Genomic DNA, 27,366 nt, shown 5'->3' on the forward strand with positions numbered 1-27,366 from the left:
TTTTCTATATTTGGGAAGCCACCCCGCCGTGTAGTTTATGTCCTTACTTTATGAGCTTGCATCTGTAATGTCCCGGAGAGAATTTACTGCGACAGATTTCTACAGGGTGAGCAGGCTCGATTCCCAGCCCTCGCCCCAGACCTCCCAGTCCCTGTTTAAAGGGGGCGCTTCATACAGGCAGTCTGGAAGTCACAAACTGTATCGTTTTAACCCTTAAATGCATGAATGTGTCGTCAATCATTAATACATATTTGTGTCTTTAGCGACCCAGATCTTTATCTAACACTGTTGCGAAAATATAAAACTCTCCTGATATTAAAATAACAAATACAGAAGAAAAAAATTAAAGCATATTTTGTTACCTTTTGGAGCTTTTGAAGGGTTCAGTTTTATACCATCATTACTGTCCTCATCAGAGCTCATTTTCCAGTACATTAAGCATCTGTATCTCAAACATATATTCTCAAAACTATCATTTTCAACATCTTCAAAATCAATATTTTGATCGCTGACAGCTTCTTCACCAGATCCACCATCAGGTGACACTAATATTTGATTGCGTTTGGTACTTGATCTGCAGTTAATTGCTGAGCCATTTCAAGTTTTGCTGATGATACTTCCTATTCTTTTGTTTTCTGCCTGCGGTAACTATGAGTGAAACGTCACTTCATCATTGTGTATCAGACATTTTGTGGAATAAAGGTGAATTGCACAAGATTAAATTATTGTTTTGCAGGTAAAATATACTTACACTGTTACACACCTCGGGTCGTTAGCGACCCTATACAATTTTTTTAACAAAAAAATGTATGGGAAAACAGGCATTCTTTTATAATTGTATTGTTTTTGTCTTGTTATATTGTTTATAATGAATTGATTGAGGAATACTAAGAATGTTGATGTCTAACTTTAAAAAATGGAGGAGGGTAGAGAATGACGTCCCAAGTCACTAAAGAACCGCGGTAATTTATTTGCTCTGTCATTTGTGTAAAAGTCTTCCTCTACTATTGCTTTAAGACTTCACCACCCCAACCAAAATTGTAATGCATCAGATGTTCTTCTTGTTAAACAATCATAATACTGTGTACTACTACTGTGTAGATGCAAGGTGTATTAAATTGCATGCTTTTTTGTGTGCCTTTTTTTCAAGGCACACTCTCATCTACAGTACAGCTGGAAGACGGACATCCATAAAAACGTTTAATTGCTACCAGTAGTTGGCTGTCCAGCTTTCCCATGCTCAGCGTACAGCACTCATGCCATCATGCAGTGATATAACGTCTGGTATGAGAAGGTGTAGCATTTTGTTGCATGTGCTTTGGAGAGAAATTATATGAGAAATTGAAAAAAGTGAGAGAGAAAGTGACCATAATCCAAAGATTTTTTTCTTTCAACACCATAACATTTAAGAAGCACTTTGTACACCTTCATATAGTGGTTTTCACTGGTATGTTGAGTATCAAATCCTTATCTGTTGGTTGTAGGAAAAAAAGTAAAGAACTATACAAAGAGATATTTTGAGAATGAGTAAAGTGAATTTTGAGGAAATGATGGGCACATTTCCATCAGAAAAGAAGTCTGGTGTGTGTTTGTGCCTTGATGTGGTTCCAGCACTTCAGCAGCAAGAAATTCTTGTGCTCTTTGCTCTTTAAACGTGGCCCCTCATGTCATTTTGATTTAAAATGTGGTAAACGTATCCACATGAAAGCACCGCTGGGTTGCTGTTAGTTGTCAGTGCACTGTTAGAAACTTTGCGATAAGTCACTCTTTCAAGCTGGCAGTCCACTCAATGCCTGTTATTTTGGAAACGCTGCTTTTTGCAGTGATGTGCTATTAATATGCAGTGCCAATAGATGCTCATTATGTTTTATTTTCAGGAATGCAGTGCATCTGGTTCAATTTCCAAACCTGGTTGCCAGGGTGTTTGGCATGGTTGCTAGGTGGTTGCATTTTGAAAAGCCTTTAGCCCTACTTTAAGTATGAGCAATAGTAATAATGAAGCTTACCTTTTTCTTTAGGGGGTGTTTACATGACACCGTTTTCAAGTTAAAACTGAAAACGTATGCGTTTTGGATTTATTTACATGACAACAGTGTTTTGGGGGCCTGAAAATGCAAGTTTTTGAAAACGGGTTTTCATTATCGTCTCCATGTAAACCAATTTTTTTTTAAATTTGTGATAACGGTGACGTTATGCGTATTATGTGTTCAGTCTATAGGCATGTAGTGTTTCTTTACAAAGTGAAAGTGCCAACTACTGGCCTGGCATGCTTAATACAGCGTTTTTCGTCGTTTTCACAGATCCGTGTGAATGGGGATCGTTTTGACAACGTTGTCGTCTGTATGGGGAACAAGTAAAGGAAAAACATTGCCGTTTTCAGTACAACGTTGTCGTGTAAACATACTCTTAAATTCCTGTCATGCTATGTTTTTTTTTATTTTATCCAGGAGAATAGGTTAGTTTGATTAGTGTAATTACATTTAACAAGAAATTTGACTAGCTTGCTTCTTTGTCTGTCTCTCCTCCTCATAAAATAATTACAAGCATATGATGTCACTTCACCGATGTAGTGCTTCTTTAAAAGGCCTGTGCATGTGGCACCCTGGAAAGCCTTTTACCGCTGAGAGCCTTTGAATCCTTTCTGCTGGTGCTTTCTAGGTCACTGTGTCATTTGTTGTTCTTGCACTCCTGTTTATAAAAAAAAAGGAGGGTTAACCTAGAAGGGGGGATGGGCAAAACATTTTACCAATAGGGTTTTTTCTTGTCTAGTTTGCCCACTCAACCCCCCCAAAATAGGCATCAATCTCAGCAGCTTGACCCAGAAACACACCTCTTTCTCGGTTGCTAAGCGATTAGAATCCACAATGAACAATTAGCCTGAATTAAAGATCATTTAGGAACATTCTGTTAACTACTGGCATTAGTATGCTCTCGGGCCGATACGTTAATAGCCAGATGTTACACTCTTTTTTGTCTTTAATGAATTATTTTTAATATTTCACTTAATTTAATATTTGATATATTACCCAGCTCTAGTAAGGGCTAATTTGTGATCTTCTCGAATGCAGAGCTTTAGCTTTTTCACATCATCTGTTTTTTTGGGGAGGGGGGTTTTAACCACTTGATTTATTTTCATCCCAGTTATTTTTATTAACTAGAGAGTATACCTTTTGAATAACATGACCTTTTCATGTTCATGACCGTCTCCGTACATAAATATACTATCTTACATTTTTACTTGACTTGTACAGAATGCATTTATCAACCTATACAGATAACTTTTCACAGACCATGTTATGGAATGATGTTCCCCCAATCACAGTCCTCCTTGTACCCAGATGTTTATGAATTCCTGATCAGAGCATTGCTTTTGCAGGTTATCTGCATTCTTTACTAAACAAAATTCCTGCTGAAGTTATAAAGTGCTGGGAAGATTAAATGAGCCTTTCTCATCCAAACGCTTTAAGCTCTCCAATAAGAAAAGGTAATGTTTCATGATGTTTCGCTGTAGCTTGGCTGAGCTCGAATGTTTCTTTGCCTGAGCTCTCAGATAAGATAATCTAATGTTTAGACAGCTTAAGCAATAGATTGTGCAGTGGTTAGATGTGGCTGTCAACACTAATTGTCTTCGTGCTGAACATTTTGTATCCCTGGAGTGATAAATCTGTTAAGTTCAGAATTCCCTTTCGGTTTCTTCAGTTTTCTTTGTTTTTGTAATTTTTATATTTTATTAGTGGTGTTTGTCAAGGCTAGTTTTATTACTGCTCATATTTATGATTGGGTTTAGAACAAACTCCTCACCCCAAGTATTACATTTTTTACATTTTATATATATATATATATATATATATATATATATATATAGGGCCCCTTTAAAAGCCCCAATTGGCTTTTAAAGGGAAAGGGAGATGAGACTCTTATTGGTTTATTGCACGTTACCCCAAAACACACCCATGACTCATTAAGAGACTAGGTACAACTCTTTTAGAGCATGCGCTTGGCGTGCCGACCAAACTAGCAAAAGTGGATTTGGACACGCCCTAAGTTCACCTGCACTTTGCGCTTCAGACCATGCGCTGAGATCTCTAAAATAGGAGTCATAATTGTTCCGCAAGTAAATCGATTATTAGAATGACTGACACTGACATAATATGTATTCTATATTTCATTTCATTTTTGACAAATGCGTGGTTTAAAAGTGAATTTAAGTGTGAATTCGAATCGAATTGACAAATAAACACTACTGCTACCATATTTTCATCACCATTTTATTGCATAATGGGCTGCTTGTATTTCCCACATTCAGAACAAATGCCCTCAAGCTAGTCTCCATGCTAGTAAACACCCCAGACACATGGTCTTCTGTCAGCAGTGGTAACAAGCTGATGACATCTGTGTGCGTCTGTTTATGTTCGCAGTACTGCCTGTTGCACATATAGCAGACTGCAGACGGCGTTCAAGAGGAAGTGCAAGGCTGTTATCTCAGAGCTCACCATCCTTCACACCTTCCTTCCTGCATGACGCTGCTGACATGTACATGCACAAACACTTTGACCCTAATTCTTTAAGAGGAGTTTTCCTGGGTTGTGCTTTGTGACCTTGTTCTGCGCATGGCCAGGACGGGGAATGCAGCGACAGACTGACGTACACTGATGTAGCTGTTAAGAACGTGTTTGAAGATGTTTGGTCTGAGACAGTTGAGACTCCATCTGTTGTATTTTGCCTGCTTTGACTTTAAGAAAGACATGGCACTTTAACAAAATGTCAGCTGCATTCATCAGAAACTGATTCGAATGAGAAGTGACTTGAGTTCGCACCATTTGAACCTCTTCAAGCCCAAAATAATATTATTTAATGCAATAAGTTTTGGCAGAAGTAGCCATTGAGCAGCCAAAAAGGCTGAGACCTCAAACGTTGTAACACTTGAAGCTTAACATGTTTGAGCAGTGCTTTCTGACAGGCATTTCTTAAAATTCTGATTGTTTTGATTTCTCTTAAATAAAAAAGAAAACATTAGATTTGCCATTACTTCCATCAGAAAGGAACACATTTCGGATTTTCAGTTCTTCAGTACGTGTGTAGATCTACTTAGTTGCACTTCTATGTGGTGCCCTGTAGGGGTGTAACAATATATTGTCAGAATATATAGCAATACAAAAATGCAACAATATCTATAGTCTGTATTGTGTATAATTCACCCAAAAATTACTGTGTGAGGAAAAAAAATCACATTTACAGAGTTTTGGTGTAAGTACTATTATGTTGAATATAAAATATAATAATTAAATGGTGGCATATTTGTGGGTCCTGATAATGCAAATGTCTTATGTTACCAGTTAAAAGTGGCCTAGATTATTTTAAATGTATCTAGTCAGTGACAAAGTGCAACCATATTAGTCTAAAATAATTCTGCATTTTCCGAATCATGAATATTTTTATTCTGGTGTCTCTATTGTCCTGTGCATTGGGTTTCCAGCGCATTGGGTTTCCAGCACATTGGGTTTTCATCAACAGTACATTTTTTGTTAACCTTTTACCATGTGTCTTGTAGTATTGCAATGATATCGTATTGTGAGTTCCGTATCATGATATGTATTGAATCGTGACATGAGTGTATCGTAACACACCTAGTGTCCTGCTGTATTTACGTGTCTTTTGTTTTGTATGGTAACTTGTGACAGTTTGAGTTTTGGTTGGAGGGTTCACCAGGGTTGTACAAAATGCATAATTGAATAATTGGCTTCCGTTTAATTCATGTGTGAATTTTGATTAGCTACACCCCATAGAAAATGGAATTTGAATCTGAAATTACTGAAAAGCTGTTCAAACAAATTCAACAAAGTATCTGTCTCTGCCTTCTAACTATCTTTCTTCAAACATTTTCAACAAGGCTTTATCAAGCAAGCATTCAAAGTTTGATTTTTGCTAACTGATTTTATGCCCCCCCCCCCCCCCCCCCTTTAAACTCAGTTGTATTCAGGATGACTTATTACATATTCAAATGTCTACTACCTCAATTAGAAATTGAAAGAATAATTAGAAATAAGGAATGAATCTGGAATCTACTGGGCATTCGCAATTCAATTCTGAAAGACACACACAAGCCTGGTGTTCATGTGTCATTTACATAAGGTAAACACTGACTTGCTTATTAGTTTTCTGGAAGACTCTAGTCAACTAGTAGAAATTAGTAGTTTTACAAGCCCTGTGATAGTCATTGCACTATTCCTGTTTTCTCTCTCCATTCTCCACTTTGCCACCTGGAACAGTTTTCCTCTCCCCTGAGGTATTTTGAAGTGCCTGCATATTGCGACGCATTCAATAACCTCCTCAGTGACGATGAATGGGCTTAACTATTGTTTCTTAGGGCTTTTCTTAGTTATCGGGGCTATTTACCCACCGAGGGAGCTTCCGTCGTCTCGTAGGCATGGGGAATAGTCAAGCTGTTACTGGCTGAGTAATGGACCACACATGATCGAAGCTCACACTGTTCCTCTATTGCCGTGTGGGCAGAGGAGCACCTCTCCTTCTCCGCCTCTCCCTCGTTCTCACTCTCCGCCGCCAGTTGAGAGCCTCAGTTGTTTCTTTGTGTCATCCATTCATAGGGTTGGTGTATTGGGCAGAGCTGAGCCTGGTTCTTTGTCCTTAACGTTGGGAGTACCCTCCCTCAACCCCCTCCCCTAATCTTTCTGCTCTCCATCTACAATCCAACAATAGACCACTAGCAAGCATCTCAGACATGCCATGAATGTTAGTTCCCTTTTGTTGGTTTTCGTTTGCCCTGATAGAGCAGTGAAAAGCAGGCATTTTCATTTTAGACACTGACACTCAAGGTTTTGTCTCATATCCGAGAGTTGTCTGCAGTCTGAACTGAGAATGTTATCTTCCTCTTTGTGAAGCCTAGACACATAGATGCTTCAAAACGTCTTGCATAAGTAAACTATTCTTGACATTCTTATATTATGTACAGACACATTTATGGAGCTCAAGCATTTGTATTGCTCGAACAGCAACATTTGATTCCAAGAGAATGCATAAACTGCTCAAATGTATACATTGAATGCAATTTAAGTTGCTTTGGTTCAAAGCATCTGCCAAATACATAACTGTAAATTTTTTAGATTTCCTAACCAGACCCAAATCAGATTTCCTGGTTTGAATAGATTCTGATTCACAAGCTCTCGACTTGTTTCAGTTCCAATTAATTTGGGTGTATTCCAGTTATAATATCCATTTTGCTTGCATAGAAAATGCATTTTGTCTTCTGTCTTATGGTAATGATACACGGGGCAACTTTTTGAGCAATGTTGCTGGGCAATGTTGCCGTAAATGGGCAACGAGGTGAGACACAGGACCCACGACCGATCTAAGGTATCCTGATAGAAATTTGTTGCCCAATCTCAATGGGAAAGTGCCCATAGCAACATCGCTCGGCAACATTTCCCTGCAAGCAATTAGACTTTTGAATGCAAGTCAGACTATGCTGGTTGTCTCATATGTTGGTTTTTGCTTTTCTATATAGAGGACAAATCCATAGAATCACTTTTGTGGTACACATTCTTTTTATTGTATCACATTCGGTACAGACAGCAAACTCACATTCACAGCTTGCTAAAATGTGATTTCTTTTGCTGTGGCGCTGAAGAATCAGCAGCAGGAGAGCATTTTCAATGTCAATTGACTACAGAAGTGCATAATGATCCATCTAGTAGGTCAGACCGGGAGCTTTATTTTCTGTGCTATATGGAATGAAAGGAGCCTGACCTTCTTCAGATGGTTGCCATAATCACATCTGCTGTTCTGCAACATAATATACACCACTTAGTTTCATATTTTTCCATGACTTGTGTTTCAATCATAATTCCTCATACATGTGAAGGCCATTTTCTGGTTAAAACAAAGAACTGTTTGATGTGTCTGCAAATTCTTGCTCTTGTCTTGCATCGTTGGGGTCTGTAGTAAACGACTGTTGACCTAGTTGCTTTTTCCCCACTTAAGTACAATTTTTGTGCAAACTTAATAGCTGACGTGAATAAATGCACTGTAAACATGCCGTTTTTATTAGTGCAAAAGTTGTATTACTTGTCCGCTGGCCTGCATCGACGGAAATATTAACGGATGTATTGAAAGTTTTCTGGAATTATGAAAGTAATCCATTTGCAGGTTGATTTCCCTCGAAAGTATAAACACATGGCTGTGATGATTTCAAAACTTTGCTTTGGTTCAGAATCCCTTCCGGCGCAACATTGACATTGAGTCTGGGGGCGTGACTAACTGTTTGCATGAAAAATTGCAGACGGGCATAGTGTTTGGGAAACATTTCATGTTTTTGCGATTACATTTGGTGCCGCTATTTGCACAGATTTGACTCTGTCTCTTTAATTCGGATTGAAGAAAATCTGTGCGCATAAACAGTCACTGATTAGGATGTTTATGAAAGACCTCTTTTATGAACTTTATCAAAATAATCTCAGCATAAGCAACGCAGAAAACCTCTTTTTCTCATGCACAAGGCTGTTGCTAATCAGGAAATACATTTTGTTTGAAGACTTCAAAGACGCACACTTGACAATGGGAAATGGCCTCCTCCTGACAAATGTTTGTGCTTCTTTCCAGAGGAAATGAAAACACCTCTGTAACGCACTTTCAGCTTTAGGTTCATGCTCGTACGTCCTGTCATCTGGAGGAATGTAGTAAGCGATTTGTCAAGTAGGCCTCATCTGAAGTGCTGACTTCCCCAATACCTCAGTTTTATGTTAAACAAATGATTTCTGTCATCATAATTTTTGCAAAGTCAATCATGCACATTTTAGCCATAATTGTGGCGTGTGTTTTAGCTCCTTGTGAGTCAGTAATGTATTGTGTATTAGGTCTTTTTCCACATTAACGACCGGATAATGCAATTATAATGACGAGTGCGTGGTGTGCCACTGGCCTCATTCAAAGCGAGGTATTTGCAATGGCCTGTCTGTTGGGATTCAATTCCAGAAGACGGTGGAGATTTGGCTCAGAATGGTATTGATTGATGGATTGTACTCTGAGTATTCCTCTGTTTCTCCATCTCAGGCAGTGAGGAGGAGGGCATGGTGCATGAAATGTTAGCTTTTTTCTGATGGGTTTCCCCTCTGCGTGGTCAGCTGCAGTCGTGCACTGAAGATCTCTTGGGTTCTGATTCATTGAAACCATATGAAGAACCAAATATTTTTGAAAGCAACCCAAGCAGTGAAATCTGCTAGTTATTTTTTAAATGATTTAGAATTGATCAGTCTTGGGTGGTAATTGGTAACTCGAGCTTTAATTTTAGTGATGCTTGGCCTTGTTGGAGAAATGATGTCTTTCCTTTGTGTACCTACAAGGATTGAAAAGTCAATTGCGAAATCAAAAGGCTATAAAAACAGAATTGCTTACCAGGATGGTGGTGTGGTTTCTGTGATTTTGTGACTATAAAGTCTAAAATGCATAAATGAGCTCCTTTACAAAAATGCAAATTGACACCATGTGGAAGACAAAGCATTTAAAAACAGTTAAGTGGCTGGTTGGGTTCCTTTTAAGAATGTTTACGGGGTTACCAGACGCTTTCGTCTCACGCAATAGCACCGCTAAATATATTTTGGTAACACTTGAATTAATGTCATGCTTTAAGGGGAAAGATTTTGTTGTATTTCATTTTATTGCAAACTTTTCCAGCCCTCATTTTCCTTCCAGCCAGTAATTTAAGAAAATCCTTAGTTTGTTTAAAAAGTCAAAGGCCATGCTGCACTGAATGAAGCGATTTGGATTGTTTTCCGGAAGCTTCATCAGGGATTCTTGCTTTTCACTCTTCACTCTTTCTAATTTAACGGTGATATGTTTAACTTTTTGAATATTTACAACTTTTATAATATATAATAACAGTGCATTATTTATTATAAGTGTTCTTATTGAAACACATTATTATAATACAGTATATAATAAAAGTGGGCTATATTTTAAAAAGTTAATTCATCATTATTTCAACATCTTTAACATCATTCAATTATATTTCAGCATAAGAGCCTTTGTTTTAAATATATACATTTTCTTGGGATATTTATCATTTAAAGGGGAGAAGTTTAATTTTCAAAATATTTAATACCATATAGGTATGTATGTATATAATGCATGTTATGTATGTATGTATGTATGTATGTATGTATGTATGTATGTATGTATGTATGTATGTATGTATGTATGTATGTATGTATGTATGTATGTATGTATGTATGTATGTATGTATGTATGTATGTATGTATGTATGTATGTATGTATGTATGTATGTATGTATGTATGTATGTATGTATGTATGTATGTATGTATGTAATGCCGATTTCAGGCTGCACGATTTTCAAACTCGTTGGATCACTGCTCTTTTCACACTGCATGACTATCTGGGCCTACATTCAGTCTCTGCTGTGTTCACATTGCATGATGGATCGGCGACAGGAGGTTTCACACCGCATGACTTTTCAAGAGGAAGAATCGCCGACAATTCTGTCCGGTCTGCAAACTACGTTTCACAAGCAAACACATAAAAGATGTGACAAGGAAACAACGAGAGATCACGCATGCGTCAGACTGGAGTTTTCGTGCGAGACTGGAATTGTTATTAAAAATGATAGACTGCAGAAACATTACAATCCAAATTGTCTGTGCACTGATTTGCAGCGAAAAGGAGAAAAAGACAAAAGATTATGGCGGAGGGGAGACACAGGGAGCAAGGATTGTGTTCTCCAAAGAGATTTTGAACTCATCTGCGATTCTCTCATATCATGTCTTTTGATATTTCACACTGCGTGATTGTCACTCGTTTGAACAAGCATCCATTGATTTCGGGGATTTTTTCTGTGATTTTGCAAAAACTGTCGGTGAGTTAAAATCAGGGCTAAAATCGTGCAGTGCAGTGTGAACTCGGCATTCTGTATGTATGTGTGTGTGTGTGTGTGTGTGTGTGTGTGTGTGTAAGTATATGTGTATATTTATATATACGAACATATATACATGTTATATGTTTAAAATATATATCACATCAACTGTAACTGATGCACTGTGACAAGCTCAGTGGGCTATATAATGAAATTATGAAAAATAGCTCTGTGTAATTCAAAATGGATTATATTACCCATTATTTGTGTGTACTGTTTTATGCTTATGAAAGTATCACACTGTTAGCTTAGCAGCATGCTATCATAAAATTCTATTGAATTTGTCAAGCCTATTTTTTGCTGCCTGTGTAGAGCCTTCCAGATCCCTCACTTTTAAGGTTCCATGACTGATAATGCCTATGTAGACAGTGAGGCAGCTGTTGTGTCTTATGTTATGCACAGAATGCATTATCGGACATGCTGAAAGGATGATGCGTTCAGTGGCAGGAAGGGGGTGTGGTCAAAGTCAAGGTCTCATGTATGTACTGTTGGGGGTCATCTGTGATTTCACTCACAGGACACACACACGGGACGGTCAACATATGTACCTTCAATTATGAGCAAGCCCCCTAATGTTCAGCTAATAACTTGTGCGCTTGAACAAGAGGCATCTGTGATAACAGTGTGATTGCATCTAATGAGATCACACTGTGTGCCACCATGAACAATCCTCTGTGATTGTCTATAATTAATGGGGAACATGTGGAATCACGCATGGAAGTGTGCTTTGTGCTCCAGTGAGCTCATTAACGAAGGGAATTTCTGTATGGTTGCAGGACAGTGGGATAGAGACACTGATCATTATACAGATCAGTGGATCGAGAGTTGTTGAGATTTTGCAGTGTAATTTAGGAATATTATTCATGATTTTGGCAGTTAATTTCGTTAATGAATAATTTTCATCAAAGTTTTTTCTCTGACGAAAACAAGAGGACTTAATAAAAATAAAAAAAAGTTTTTGACGACTAAAGTAAAATAAGAAAATCAATTTTCGACCTTTTTGTCAACTAATAAAACACGGATTGTTAGACCTACCTGAAAAACTTAAAGCATTGTTTATGTAATTTGTATCTTTGTTCTAATGTATTTGGGCTATTTGTTTTATTTGTTCGATTTCAGTTGGATTTTAGTGGCTCTTATTTGGATTTTATGTTTTTTTGTCAACTAAAAATATAAACAATTCAAATCACTAAAAAAAGACTAAAACTTAATCACATTTTAGTCAGTCGGATTTAGTCGACTAAAACTAAAACAATTTAGATGACTAAAATATGACTAAAACTAAATGGCTTTTTAGTCAAAAGACTGACTAAAACTAAATCAAAACTTTCTGAACTATTACTGTTGTTTTATTGGCCCATTGTTTCAATTTTAACTCAGAACATAAAATAAAAAATCATAAATTAATACAGTAATTCAAATGAAATTAAGATGATTTTGTCCTCATCTTGTTTTATGAATGCTTCATATAATTATGAATTTTTACCATTTGAATTTGTCCCATTTTAGACTTTGTTTAACATTGTCTAATTTTAAATTGTACGTCAGGGGAAAAAAACGTCTTTATTAAAAAGAATTAAAAGATATTTTGCGGTTTTATTTTTGATTGCATGCATTTAAATTAATTGACAAGCACTATCAGGAACTGTTGTACCAAATTTAACATGCAGCATAAGTGTATTTTTATTTTTTTTGTGACTTCTTTTTCATTCATGGACTACCGATTTTCCTTAAAATCTGTGAAATACCATTCATTAAGTATAAATCATGCACATCACAGATCACCCTAGAGGTCTTTGAGCTGTTGTCAGCCTCCTCTAGATTGATTTGCGATCATGGCCTCTAGTTGATAGATTACCTGGTGTCCTCCAAAAGGCCGAGGTAATCAGTATCCCTTCCAGCAGATCAGACTTATGATGAACAAAGGTTTTTGGGGTCACGATGGAGGAGAATATCTGGAATAGCCATATGCAGCAGGCAAAAAAAAAGAAGTAGTATTATGGTCTGAAGGCATTGGGAGCTGTGTGTGGGTGGCAAAGTGGTTTTGGCTGCCAATATTTTACTGAAGATGCTCAGATTTGGTCGGTTGAGTTGCTGGCATACACGGTCGTTGTGCTGTGCTCTTAACTGTAGTGAGTCTTGGCTAACCAATAGCGTGCCATGGCCTGGCGCGGCCCATTTGCTGGTATGCCTCATAAAAAAGGACTGCATCGCATCCAAGCAGGCACTCCAACCCACAACTGCAGAACATCCGCCACGTGTCCGTGGACCAGGAGTCTGTATGCTCCAGTGGAGGAAGCAAAGCCAAGTTAAGATGCAAATGACACTCAGATGAATTCATTTCATTTCATTCCTTTCTCAAAGTATTTCTGATGATTTTTGTCTACAATGCAGATGTTCTTTTTGAAAATTTCTGAGATTTTTCCAGACTATTGCACATAACTGTCCGTAAAGCCAAGACACCCCGCTGACAAGGCAACAACTGAGAATGTTGCTGGCACACCAGTCCAGAAATGAAGGAAAAAAGAAAATTCTTAGGAAGAAAAGGGAAAAGAAAAGCCTGCTCAGTGGTCGCAGTATATTCGCTTCCATCTGAAGACTTTGTGTGTGTGTGTGTGTGTGTGGATCTCCACGGTATGCATTCCCATCCCTGTACCACATGTTCCTCTCTGCATTCTTTCAGCTGGTTCTCATCCATCCAATGTCATTCTCCTCATTTTCCTTCCCACGTGCTCCTGTGGGTCAACAAGAGCCGCACGAATGATAAACCATCCAATCGGTGGTCAGGATAGGCCGTGCAGTCAAACACAACGAGCAGGCCGCCCACTCTCTCGTTCGCTCCATGGGAAGACAAAGAAGCTCCACAAACATGCAGGAACAAAGTCCAGCTAATTTATTGCACTCCGGCCAGAGGGACTCGAGCCGTGACAAAAGCCTCCTGTTGAGAGGCCTGTGTACCGTGGCCAGAGAGTGGGCTGAGTATTCAGACCTGGGTCAAACTCTATATAAAACAAAGGCTCTTTCATTTACCAGAGGATTCACAGAGCATGACACGTTTGGCAGATTAGGCTAATTGATATTAGATGGATGACATTTTGTATCCATTGTTGCAGCTAAGTAGCATTTGACAAAGCTTATCCTGAGAAATTTGAAAACCTGTTTGTTATCATTGTCGGAGAGAAACTAAAATACGAAGTAGCAGTGAACAGTAGCTCATCTGTTTTAAAAAAAAGTGGCGGAGTAGCAATATTTTATATTTATTTTATGTTTTTAAATATTTCATTATTATTATAGCATTTTCTGTGTATTTTGATGCAGCTTGACAAGTATAAATCATAATATTACTAGTATAGTATTCTTTTGCTGCTACACAATTTTTTGAACCTAATAATTGCATAAAAGTAATTTATTTAGTGGTCTTTAAACCAAATGTGTAAACTGTGACAAAATAATACTATACTTTTTTTTTTTACCTATTTAGTTAGCCTGACAAGCCAGACCCACATCAAGATGTTGGTTCTGGGAACACACCGTTGGCAGGGCTCAATTCGAGGGGCAGGATAAACCGTTGTCTTTCAAATTCCCTCTGCACGCAATAGGATAGCGCTACAACCAACCAGAGAAACGAAGAAGGTGAAGTGGAGCTAGTTGATAGATTAAACTTTCGCCGTATCCGGTCGGCAAAACTCCGAACACATCTTCCTTTCTTAAGAATGACTTCAGTGCCATTCTTTGTTCTTTCCTCAAAGAAAAGCTTAACTCCAAGTCTTCCAGAGTCGTGGCCAAAGCCGATTCGAAAGGCCGCTGTTCGTTTGTTGCAGCCCTAAAGTGTAACTTAGCTACTGTTTTGTTAGTTAGCTACCATTTTCAAAAGAATGGCTTGACTGGAGTTTAACTATATTGAGTGATGTATAGCTTTGGCGAATTACGTTTTGAGAACACTGGTTGTGGGGGATCCAATATTTAAGTGTGGAGTGGGAGCTTTTGTTTTGTATTTTCTAAGGTTTAAGGACCAGGTGCCGTTTGCAACAAACCCTGAAGATTTCAACTGCAGGTCGGCAGCATGTGTGCAAGTCTCTCATGTAGTTCAACAGTACATTTGTTTTAACAATCTATTTGATGACTATTCAGAAAATCTCTGTTCAGCACATTTGTAACCTTTATGCAAGATGTATCTTGTGTCAACACCGGTGCCAAACAGGTGGCTTGGTTTGCAGTCTGAAGTGCTGACCGGGAGGACGCACATGCCACTTTATGATCCACAGGAAATTAACTAAGCTCCAAAGATTTGACCTGATACAGGACAAAGCTTGTGCACCTCTGTGAACAATGTTTTTTTTTGCAAGATCTTGCATGGTATTGCTTTAAACTCTGGAAGAAATTCAGCTTTTTTTGTCTGTTTTGGTTCTTGTTAATACTGGTGTAAACCATAAGAATCCATTTAGTGGTTTGCTATGTAGGGCACATGTCACATTTTGAGCAGTTGAGCTTTTCCTATTTGTTTTAAAAGGAACACTATGTAACACTAGCTGTTAAAAAACAGAACTGCATGCATTTTGCGGAAGAACATTGTTTTGGTTGTGCTTTGTTGTGTGGATGAATATGGTTATCCTACTGCTCATAAAACATTCACTACTACTACAGTTTAGATGGAAAGAACCTCAAGCTGACTGTCTGAAGACATTTACTGTAGCTATATACATTAATAGACACTGCACTTCCTTAAAAATAAATTCCAGTTAAAATGACCATTTGGAGAGCTACATTTGGCAATTTATCTGTTCAAAAGAATATCTTACTCAGTTGTTTAGTTAAAAAACGTAATCTCCACGTTGTTTTTACAAAATTTCAAGTCCCTCAGTTCCCGCCATCTCTGACAAGCCAAGCCAATGTTGATTTTCGTTTTATTACGCGCTCTGTCACGTTCTCTTTTTGCAAAGAGAACACGCACGGACAAGTTACACAAGTACGCAATTTCACGTGAAAAGCATCCTGCTCGGCCTAAAATATAAACACTTAGTTATAACAGGCTTACCATAGTAAATCAGGGTAAAACAAACACATGCATTGGAAGAAGGATTGGTGTATTGACTCATTATGTAAATTTTGTTAATTTTGCACCTTTAATTGAATATGTTCTAGATCGGGGAGAGCAGGGACGAAAGTACCATTTTTCAGAAAATCGTAATTTTAAAAGATAATGTTTTAGACCGAGATATATTTTTGCTGTGGCCAATAATAGAATTCTACAAATGTAGAACGACTACAGTATAATTTCACTTTGAACATAAGCTGCACATTGTTACTTTTGACCCCATCAGGTGGGACGAAAGTAACACACAGGTGGGTCAAAAGTAACACAACAATACAAGCTAGATTTTTTGGTGCTACTCTTGTTTTTATTAAACATACCTGCCTATGACCTTGTTAATATGTAACTGCAAACATATTTTGTCCTTTATCATTGCAAAAAAAATTATTAAATTACATTTTCATTTTATATGTTAAAGTTCATCAAATGTAATATGACAGTAGAAACTTGAATTGTTTAGAATATTTTTTATTTGATAAGTTTTTTTCTTCAACAGTATGAACCATATAAAAATTAAATTAAATTAAATTTGCATAATATGCATTATATATATAATAGCGGGACAAAAGTGACAAGTGTTACTTTCGTCCCGACAGGAAGTCCTGACATTTAAACACGATTTACTTTTATACTGAAAAACTCCGAAAAGACAAACCGTCAGGGTGTGTAACAGGATTAAATAACCCATAGATTGATCATTACTGTGACACATGAAACAAGAAACACAACTTGTAATTAGAAAAAAAGTACTGCTTCATTAATTTACTTGCCGTACTTGAAAACTGCATTTCGGACCTAACCGCGGGAAACGATGGTGGAATCACATGATATTTGGCAGATCCGTCAAGGGTTGTGTGCTGAACGTGCTGTCATAGCTTGAAATCGCTCGGAGAAAATCGCATTGTTACTTTCGTCCCATGTTACTTTCGCCCCGGTTCTCCCCTACCTCATTTTGCCAAAAATCAGACATGTTCTCTTTTTGCAGATTGTGATTAAGACAGTGAGGGGAAAGCAAGACAGTAATAGAGCATGCTGGTATATTTTTGATTTGAGGAAGCGGTTTGTCCTATCGTATGCCCTCAGATTTATGAGAGTCTAAAATACAGGCATGTTCTTTCATTGGCTTTCATGCCTTATTCTTGTGATAATCTCTTACCCCTAAAATGCTCCCTTTTTCCTAGAGGCCAGACATTTCTTTTGGGTTTAAATAGAGCATCTTCCTATAGATGTTCCACTGACCATCCTTCTGGAACGTCTGTTACCATCCATGAGTGTATTACAGAGCAGATGTTTACGGTGTAACTTATTCGCTTTTGGCCAAAGCTGCTCATGTTTTGTATATAGTTGTCTGCTATTTACAGCAAATATTCTGTGCACAGGAAGTGGAGGAAGGAGTGACTTTTTTTCTCTTCTCCTCCTCTTTTTTTCTCCTCCTTTTTCTTCTCTATTTTCTGCAATTAATTTAAATGATTTTTGAAGGTTATTTTACAGTTACACATTTGTTTTTCAACTAAAGCACAAGTTTAATTTTAACTTCAACAGTGTTCTTTTTGTTATTTTGAATGTACTGATGCACTTATTTTAGGAAATCTAATTAGTTAATGCTGTTATCTAATTGATAGAGTTCAATTGCAGCATAATGATCTCCTCATTGTACAACAATTGTGATAGTGAGTCCTGTAGAAGCAGTTTTTCCCAAGAGGGGTGGCATGATATAATGAAATATGGTGGCCGCTTTTTCATCATGCTAATTTAGTGGGAGCTCCCAGAACCATGTGCTGAGTAAGCTTTTTTTCCCCTCCTTTTTTTGTCAATAAGCCTAAATGGAAATGGCGCTTTCATTGATTTGCCATTAGTGGACAATTGATTCATTCATGCCATGAAAAAGTTAAAGTGGCTGCTGATGTGTGCATATTATTTTGTGAAAATGGTTCAAAGATGAGTGTGTGGAAGGTATCTTTTGAATGTGTCATAAATTGGATCATCCTTGAATGTATAATATAAACTTATTTCTTTCTTAAATGATAAAAACAAGAGGAAAAAGTCTACACCCGTTCTTTTTTTTGCTTTGACATGGTTGTAATCTAGATAATGTGGCTATTGTGGCATTTAGATCAACAATATCCAGCCATGACCATGTTGATTTCATGGTGACCCGAGATGGTTTGTTCTGTCTGCAGAGCCCCCGACCCTTTCAGTGTGTGTCTGCTCCACTATTTGTTGAAACCCACCAACTGAAAGCCTTTAGTCCCACTTTGTCTGACTCTGACCCTAATTCAATAATACACCAGCTGACATTTTGACTAACTTGCCAGACTGACATATTGAAAAATACTTTGACCTAGTTTACCGTGGTATTGATTTTGTGTTGTTTAAAAAAGAAACAGTTTAAAGTGTCAAGTCCATTAGTTAATATCTCAAGAGAGCACTTTGTACCTCACTCATTCCTTGACATTTTTCTGCTTGTAAATTGGTGACGGAATGCATTTTTTGTGACTTTGAAATGTCAATAGTTTATTTTTCTTTCCGGGCGTATAAATTGATTTGTAATGCCAGCATTTATACGATTAGCCTGGTGAAAAGTCTTTTCACCTCCATAATCTTCCTGCCGTGTATAAATGATTTATGCAAATAGATTTTTTTATTTCCCCAGTTTCACGGAAGTTGTGAGGGTGTTAAGACCTTTTGACATGATTTGAATCATGATATAAAGCTCTTCATCTGAGGAACTATAGGAAGCATTAACTGCAATAGCATATGTGTTAGCCAGCAGTGACTTCTTGGTAATACACAGACATTATTTCAGATTGATCTTACATAAATTTGTCGAGCATGAACCCCATCTTCCTCTATCTAAAATATATTTTACTAATATGACTTAATAATAATTTATTTAAAGGTGCAATGTGTCATATTTATGAGGATCTGTTGACAGAAATGCAATATAATATACATAAACTGTTTTCAGTGGTGTATAACGAACCATTATGTTTTTATTACCTTAGAATGAGCCATTTCTATGTACATACACCGTGGGTCCCCTTACAGTGAAGTCACCATTTTGCACCGCCATGTTTCAACAGTAGGCCTAAATGGACAAACTGGTAGCCACCGTAGCTTCTCTATGTGCTTCGAAAGGGAGGAGTGAGTGATGGGCGGTTGTAATTCGCAACCTCACCGCTATATGCCGCTAAAATTTACTCAGTGCACCTTTAATGAAATTGTATTTTTTCTGTGGCATTACCATGGTGCAGTGATGGAATCAGAAAGGAACACCATGGTGTTTTGATATATACTTGTAACAAGGTTTGTTGATAAGGAAAGGAGGCGGGAATCAGGGAACGTTAAACAGAACTTTTAATGATACAATAAGCAAACAGCAAAACGAAAAACATAAAGTCCAGGCCTGGTCTTTTCTCTTCCACTGTTCCACTGTTCTCTCCGCCCTGCTTGCCACAATACCTTTATACATAATGATTACCCTCTTTATGTAGTATGGTATTTACATGGCACTTCAAAGTTAAAGCAAAAACTCTAGGCAAATACACCCATTAGTCAAAAGTCTTGTGGACGCATATCTATTGTGTGTTTTGAGGCCTTTATTTTAAAATAAATGTTTTTGTTTTCTCAAAAACCATGCAAAAACATTTTTCTTTCAAAAATACAAGCATTTACATACATGTTGCTCACACATTATAGTAGCCCAGTTTGTGCTGAATACAGTGTAATTACACTTTTGCCATTAATATCTTTATAAGCAACTGAAAAAAACACATGTCAGAGCATGTCAAAACTTCTAAAGGGCCCTCAAATAGCTCAGACTCCTAGGGGTTAAAAAATCAATATAAACTTTGAACCATCTGATATTAGCACAGTACATATCCAAAAATGGTATTATCAATGTACCATGTCCAATGAATAAATAATTGAGAGAACGAAAATGAATGAAAGAATAACAGGACAAATGAAAGATGGACCGAAAGAAAGTTATACTGACCCAGGGAAAAAAGGAAAGATTGACCAAAAGAAAAAATGAATGAATGAACACACGAATGACTGAAAGAATGAAAGACATTTGTGCTTTGTGAGTTACTCGGCATGGAAGGTGTTTCCTCAACAGTTCAGGCCTTTATTCTGACAAATTAATTGATTTTCCTCTCTTTATAGCCCATGCAGCTTTTCTTCATGAAACTACACAAAGGAACAAGGCTGTTGTCCCTGAGAGCTCTTCTCGCATAAGCACCACATAAGGGGAAGGTATTCTGTTATTGACCTGCAGGCATTCTCATGGGAAGAAACCATAGACAAAAGCCCAGGCATGAGAGCAGAGTGGACAGACCGGACAGCCTCTCTGTAGGCACTCTCAAAATATGACCGCGGCCCTTTCAGACACTGAAGCCGGGTGATGACACATACTTGGCAGACTGAGAAACACATCTCCCTACTGCCTGTGCCCCCCCCCCCTCTTTTTTTACTTGCTGGCACAAATAGAAAACAATTGTGCATTGTCTCAAACTTTCAGAAGAATATCTGAAACCATTTTTCTTTTTGACGTTAGGAGAAGTTATTTAGGGAGCTTTAAGTTAAAAAGTATAGACCCTGGATGTACTTGTGTTCTATGAACACTTGCTGACACCCATGCACTTTGGCAGACAGAATTAACTCTGCATTAAGCTAATCATGGGTTGAGACTAAGCATCCGTCCGATTCATAAAGAAAGACAAACCCTGGAATATGGTTGCACTGTAGTTGGTCACTTCTTGCTTTTGATTCCAGAGACCAGACACTTTGCATGGTTTTTGTTTTTGGCTCGAATTATAAGCCTTTGTTTTGGATCTAGCAAAGCTGTACTTGTCCGAAAACATTGAGGTTGCAGCCTGCTATCGACACTGCAGCATTTAAGCTCCTCTCATGGCCGCAGAGCTAAATCTTGCTCCCAGTCTGAGGGAACTGGGTTCTAGATTACAAAGGACTTATTTTGGATTTCACTTCTCATTAGAGCTGCGGTCATCCAAAATGTAACAACGTACCGGTCACGGCAAGGATGGAGTGATAAGCAAACATGCTTTGACAGATGTGGTCACAGTATCCGCGGCATGCTGATTGGAGTCTAGATGAAGCAGAGTGGCCAGATTCGGGATCGCGTGATACCACCAGTCCCCTGAGAGTTGACGAGAGTAAGAATGTGCTCCTGCATATAAAAAAAGCTTCTACTGGACTCCTATCCCTGTCTACATCCTCTACAGGCAAGAAGTATCAACCCATGCCAGAGATTAGCTTTCACGTTATTTGTCTCACTAACACCAATTAGAATCATTCTAGGGAGTCAGACTTCCTCGGGGTGCTGTCAAGCCAAATCAGGCAGCGGCTCAAGAATTCATGTACTCGTCATATAATCCGAGAGCCTCCGCTGTTCCTGATCTTCAGTTACAATCCAGCACTAGAGATCCAAGTGTTCTTTTCTGATTCACACTTTATGCGAAAGCCGATCTCTGAAGCCTGATGCAGTCTGTTGTCTTGTCTGAGCTGCTGGGTGTCGAGTCTTCAGGCCATGGTGTTTGTTTTCTCTGGCTCACCAAAGTATCCAGTAAATTGGCAACTCCATCCAATTGATTTAGAGGTGTAATTGAACCACAATGGCTCTCGTGTTATCCCTTTGTTTGGAAGGATGGAGATCTAATTTGATGAATGGTTTGGAGAAAATAAAGAAGCTATACCTTAGGGAGAAAAAATCAGGAAAGTCTGCCAAGACAGTGAATGATTCAAAGTCAAGAGAGAGATTTGAAATGTGTCCGATGATGGAGAGCTTTATCTCACGGAGAAATGTAGTTCTCAATGCATCTGTTTTTCTTGTGGAATCCTACAAAATAATGGCCACAATTTCAGCGCGTCTTGTCAAAAATGTCCCTCAAGACTACAGAAAAAGCTGAAGCATGTCCTGAAGTAGTTCTTTTTTGGCAGTTTAGTCTTTTGCAACATCTCCTCACTTTTCCTAGTTCCATCTGTTCTCATGGGTGAGGAGTAGACGGGAGTTCGCTACTGCCAACTGTGCAAGTGTGCAAGCTAGTAGCAAATGATAAAAGACACTGGCTCTACGGCCAGGGATCCATTGCTCTTTTTGCATCATATCTTTCTCTTGTAAACATGTTTCCATTAAACCCTTTGTCTTCATTCTGTGTTAATTACACGTTCTTGGCGCCATTTGCTGTGAAGACTGATTATTCTGTCGCTTAGATGGTGCGTTATCGCACTTGTCACATATTTCCCGGTGCATGTTTTAATTACAGCTTATGTCATTGCTTGCACTCTCTAAGGAGACTAATTGCGCTCGACGGCTCAACACCATCTTCATGTGTGCAGCCGTATATTCACGATCACGGGGGGTAGAGGGTTTGTTTCACAGCAAGATATCACCGCCTAGGGTTTGAATGACATGGATTTTGGCACGGATGAATGCATATGGAATAACGTAACTGCCTAGTTGCTTTGTTTACATGTGTTTGTGTTGTTTGTTTGCCTTGAGGGCTCTCCCAGTCTTGTTGGGCGGCGCAACGCAGGCAGACAACGTGGGCACAGTATGTGTCTATGCCTCCAGAGCATACATGTATCCCACCCTGCCTCCTCCTGTTCTGCTTAAATCTACACTTTTATGAGGCCTTCTTCAGACATATTTAGAGTCCCAAAGCCTTTTCCCAGGGAGTAAACGGCACATTTCTCCTTCCACTCACTCTTTTCTTGCACTTCTGGATTTTTCATTCCCCTTAGCTTTTTCTTTTTCTTTGTCTTTGAGTTTCTTTCTGGCACAGCCATATTGGTTTGATTGACAGACATTTGGTACCACTTTGTGCTTGCTTATGGCTAAATGGAGATTCCTGTTTTTCTGTTGATCGTTTTTGGTCAAGGGTGTGGTACATGTCCTCAGTTTCTAAACTTTTTAAGGAAAGTCAGAATCACACATTGATTTGCACTTTCTAGGGTTCTTTATGATCCCTGAAATCAGATAAATCATTACAATTTAATCAATTTGACTTAAATTTGATTATGGTTTCATTGTTCATTGAAAAAATTGGAAATGGAGACAAGGAGGCAGGAGAAAAAAGACAGCCGTGTTAAGATTCAAGGCTTTAGAAAGTGACAAATGTAAGTCACAAATATCATAGAGCAGCTCATGCAATAACAGAACAAGTGATGTGGTATGAGGACTATCTCAAACTTCACTCTTCAAAGCAATGTCCTTACGTGCACTGTAGTGAATTAATTGACATTGTTTTATAAGTTTGAATAATTCTGTTAATGTCCTTTGACTCTATTTGGATCACCAACTCTTTCTTTTTCTCCACACAGCCGTGCTATCAAGACCAACCAGGACCTTCTCCCCGAAACGCCTTGGATCAACATCTTCTACGATGACTTCTGGGGGACACTTCTCACCCACAGCGGTAGCCATAAGTCCTATCGCCCACTCTGCACGCTCTCCTTTCGACTCAACTACGCCCTGGGTGCCTTAGATCCCTGGGGTTACCACCTGGTCAATGTGGTTCTACACTGTGCCACGACTGCTCTGTTCTCTAGCCTCTCAAGCCTGCTGCTGGGGTCTGGTTGCTGGAGCCTGCTGGCTGGGCTTCTCTTTGCTGCTCACCCCATCCACACAGAGGCCGTGGCGGGCATCGTGGGCCGGGCCGACGTGGGAGCAGCCCTCTTCTTCCTTCTGGCTCTGCGCTGTTACATATGCCACTGTGCTCTGAGGACGAGCGGTGCCCACGGGCGAAGTTTGACGTGGTTCTTGGGCACCTTGGCATGTGCTTCCTTCAGCATGCTGTGGAAGGAGCAAGGCGTGACGGTGCTGGCTGTGGCTGCCATGTATGATGTGTTTGTCTTCCACAGGTTTAAGCTGCAGCAGGTTCCTGCTCTCTTTCAGAAGGTAAACAGCCTTTATCTGCTATTTTGAAAAACCAGCTGTGTTTTTTTTAATGCATGTACTTGATTTCCTAAACTCTTACAGTGGCTCGGCAAACTGTGGATAGTGCATGTGTGTGCTGGTGGATAATTTGTATAAACGTTCATGTGTAGTGTTTGCTTTCCATCAGGATGAAATGTGGAAAACATTTTGGCATGTATGTTCAACTGAGTGAACCGTAACAAATTGTACAGTTTTTTTTTTCTTCTTCGTAATGGACTAGAAAAATGCAAGAGCCAAAGGCAATCAAAAGAAAATTGGTGTTTGTTTGGTGTATTTACATACATGCATCTGGCCAGAGATGTTTGTGTTTTCACTTGGCAGCACACGACAATCTGTAATTACACGAAAACGTTTCTGCACCACATCAAATTTCGGTAACCTTATTGCATTTATGTTCGCTGCCCTGATTTGGAGTTTGCTGAAAGCTGGCTCTTTAAATTTCAATGACCCGTTCTGCTTTCTCAAACTACCGTTCATCTGAACCCGGCACGGGTGAAGTCAGTCCCCTGTAAACTCCTGTTTGTAATGAACCCTTTATAATTGGAAAATATTTCAAGTGAGGCTGGAAAGGCCTGGCTAACGTTCTGAAATTGTTTTATTAACGGTCAGAGTCCAATCATAACGAAAGCTCCTTTAATGAAGTCTAATGATGTGGATGTATTGTGTTTACACGGGAATAGTAATTAGCGCAGCAATCGCTCATAAACCGTATAAGTCAGTGTGTGTGCGTAACGAGGTATGGTGGAGAAAGCTGGACAGGAAAATCAATGATATTAGAAGGATTGCACACAGCCGTGCCCCTGCTCCTTAGTGCAGATCTCTGTTCTTCAAGCACCCGACTATCAGGTTGAATTTTACTCAACCCTGGCTTGTCAAAAAGATTTACCATCAGCTGTCAGAACACCGTAACATTCGTAACCCCCAGCCAATCAGTGCAAACTGTATTGACGTGTGCACAAATGTGACTAGGATTAGAGACCCACTGAACTCTCATGTCAGGGTGTAAAGATAAATGTTAGTAATGTCCATTTCATGCATTCATTTTCATCATAAATAAACTAGGGGGAAAATTCCTCAATTCCACAATAAGTACCATATGATTTGTTGGTGATATTACAGATTTGTTTTATTGCATCTGTTGATACTTGATATATTGGTTGATTAAGTTGTCCATGCTTTTTTTCTTTTCTTATATTTTTACATTTTCTTATATTTTAACACTTAAGATTAAGGTTTAAAATCGCAGATTTAATAACACCGTTAAATCTAATCTTTAGCCATCGCAAAATAAATACACAGTTTTCGTTCGATACATAATTTTGTGAAGGCTAAATTCATTTGAGTGTAAGTATAGAATAAGTATAGAAATATAATATTTGCCATTTATCAGTTATCAGCCATAACATGAAAATAACTGCTCATCTTATCGGCCATAATTTGAATATCATGCAACGTTAAATTGTTTCCATCAACTTCCATGACCTATGGGTAACAGTTGTTTAGATTGAGAATTTATTTGAATCAATTTATTCAATTCAAATGCATTTAGCATAAATAGAAAACATGCTCCTCGTTTATTTTGTGTTTGAAAAAAACTCATACTGGAAGAAAATGGGGCAAAAATTTGGTCCTTAAAAAGTTGATTCTGACACTTATGGGCACAAACATACAAATGTGCATGGTGTATTTTGGACTTTTCATCACAATGGCCTGTGACATCTCAAGAAAGAGGCTGAGCTGTGATGCTGTCTGCCTTTGGTTTATTCATAGACTGTAGCAGACAGGCCCTCTAATGGCACATCACTTCAGCCCGGGAAGTCTGTCCTATTAGGTGACAAAAGAGCATGATCTCTCCTATCTGACAACTCTTCTCACTCTGATTGACCATATGCTCATCAATCATCAGCTCTTCTATTGGCACAGCTGTCATTTTAACTATATTAAGCCATACAGTAGAAATGCTTTGCTCCACAGTGTGCCAGGGAGCATTCGCTTATCCCGATGCAAACCCATGTGCTTTATATATACTTCCTGCATCAGGTCCCGGCTGGGTTTTCACATTGCTGTCATCCGGTTCAACAGTCTTAGTATGTTGTCAGAGGCAAATAATTCCAGATTTTCTTCTTTGAGGAGAGACCGTGTCACTCTGACTTATGACAGCTTAACATGAAGTAGAGTCGAAGGGGAAGCCAGAATTACTATGTAAACACATAAGCATCAAGGCGTCTACGATCCACAAGCCCAAGGACAAATACCTCTCATCTGCCAGGCTGCAGTGCGGCGATAATTCCAGAGATGAAAGCTGGATGGGTTTTAGTGAGGAGACAAACTGCTTCCTACATGCAAGGGCCTGAAGACTCATTCGACGTAATGAGACTATAAACTAAATATGCGGGAATAAACTCAAAATCGCCAGTGTTTAGATGTTAGAGCGCATCCGTCAATGTGGCATAGTAAACACGTCTATAATTCTCTCTGCAATGCACTTTTGGTGTGATGTGTCTGTGGGCTTGCTTAATGTGTGAGGCACAGATACATATTAATGGCCGTTCATTGTCTGTCCATATAAAATGTGCAGGCGTGCATGAGAATTGCGGTGTGATCGTAAATTGGGCTGCTTATCTGATTGCGCTATGCAGTTTATGACATCATCCCATAGCTTTATATTGATACTAAATCAGGATGTCTGCTATAAGTAAATGCTCCCTGGGCAGCTGGTCTGGACTCAGGACGATCACTTATGAGGATGGATGGTGCATTCGATTTAATAATCTCAAGTTTTAAGAGGGTCTGGTCGTTGTGAGGCTTCTAAACTGCATTAAAGTGTTTTTTAGAATCTCCTTGGACTGTTCAGTATACTCAATTTATTTCCAATCTTCTCCAACTTGAATTTGTAGTTACGTTATACGAGTAAAACCACAGTGTTTTGATGTGCTTATTGCATTAGAAGAGTTCCGACAAAATGGATGCCACATTTAATTTGATGCAAGTGAAAATGAGGCTAAAAGGAACAAGTTCAGTCCATTTAATATGTGGTACCGTCTGTAGTGGGCTCTCTTTGGTGGTGCTTCATTTTAAAATGTCACTTTAATACAAAAAAGATTGTTATTCTCATAATGACATAAGCACATAGTGATGTTGTGGAAGTTGTTACAACTTTATAAAGTGCAAAATTGTACGGTTAATATTCGGTTTGAGATTACATTTAACATTTGTGTTTTAGTGTTTTCAAATATTAGATGTAAAGAGAGTGTTAATGACAGTAATTTAATCCAAATTAAATAAATGCAATAAATGAACTATTCAACATCAGCAAATACACTATATTGCCAAAAGTTTTGGGACGCCTGCCTTTACATTGCACATTAACTTTA

At 38.5% G+C, this 27,366-nt stretch overlaps 1 protein-coding gene across 2 annotated transcripts in view; it reads left to right on the forward strand.

Moving 5' to 3' along the window:
- The window catches only part of tmtc2b (transmembrane O-mannosyltransferase targeting cadherins 2b), a 125,897-nt gene that overhangs the window by 33,365 nt on the left and 65,166 nt on the right, over nt 1–27,366 (forward strand). For both annotated transcript variants that reach the window (XM_079825510.1, XM_079825509.1), the window contains exon 2: nt 23,377–23,953. In XM_079825510.1, coding sequence (XP_079681636.1) covers nt 23,377–23,953 — 577 coding nt within the window. The remainder of the gene's footprint in view (nt 1–23,376; nt 23,954–27,366) is intronic.

The sequence above is a fragment of the Gobio gobio genome (genome assembly GCF_949357685.1).
Source record: "Gobio gobio genome assembly, chromosome: 9".
Classification (NCBI taxonomy): Eukaryota; Metazoa; Chordata; class Actinopteri; order Cypriniformes; family Gobionidae; genus Gobio; species Gobio gobio.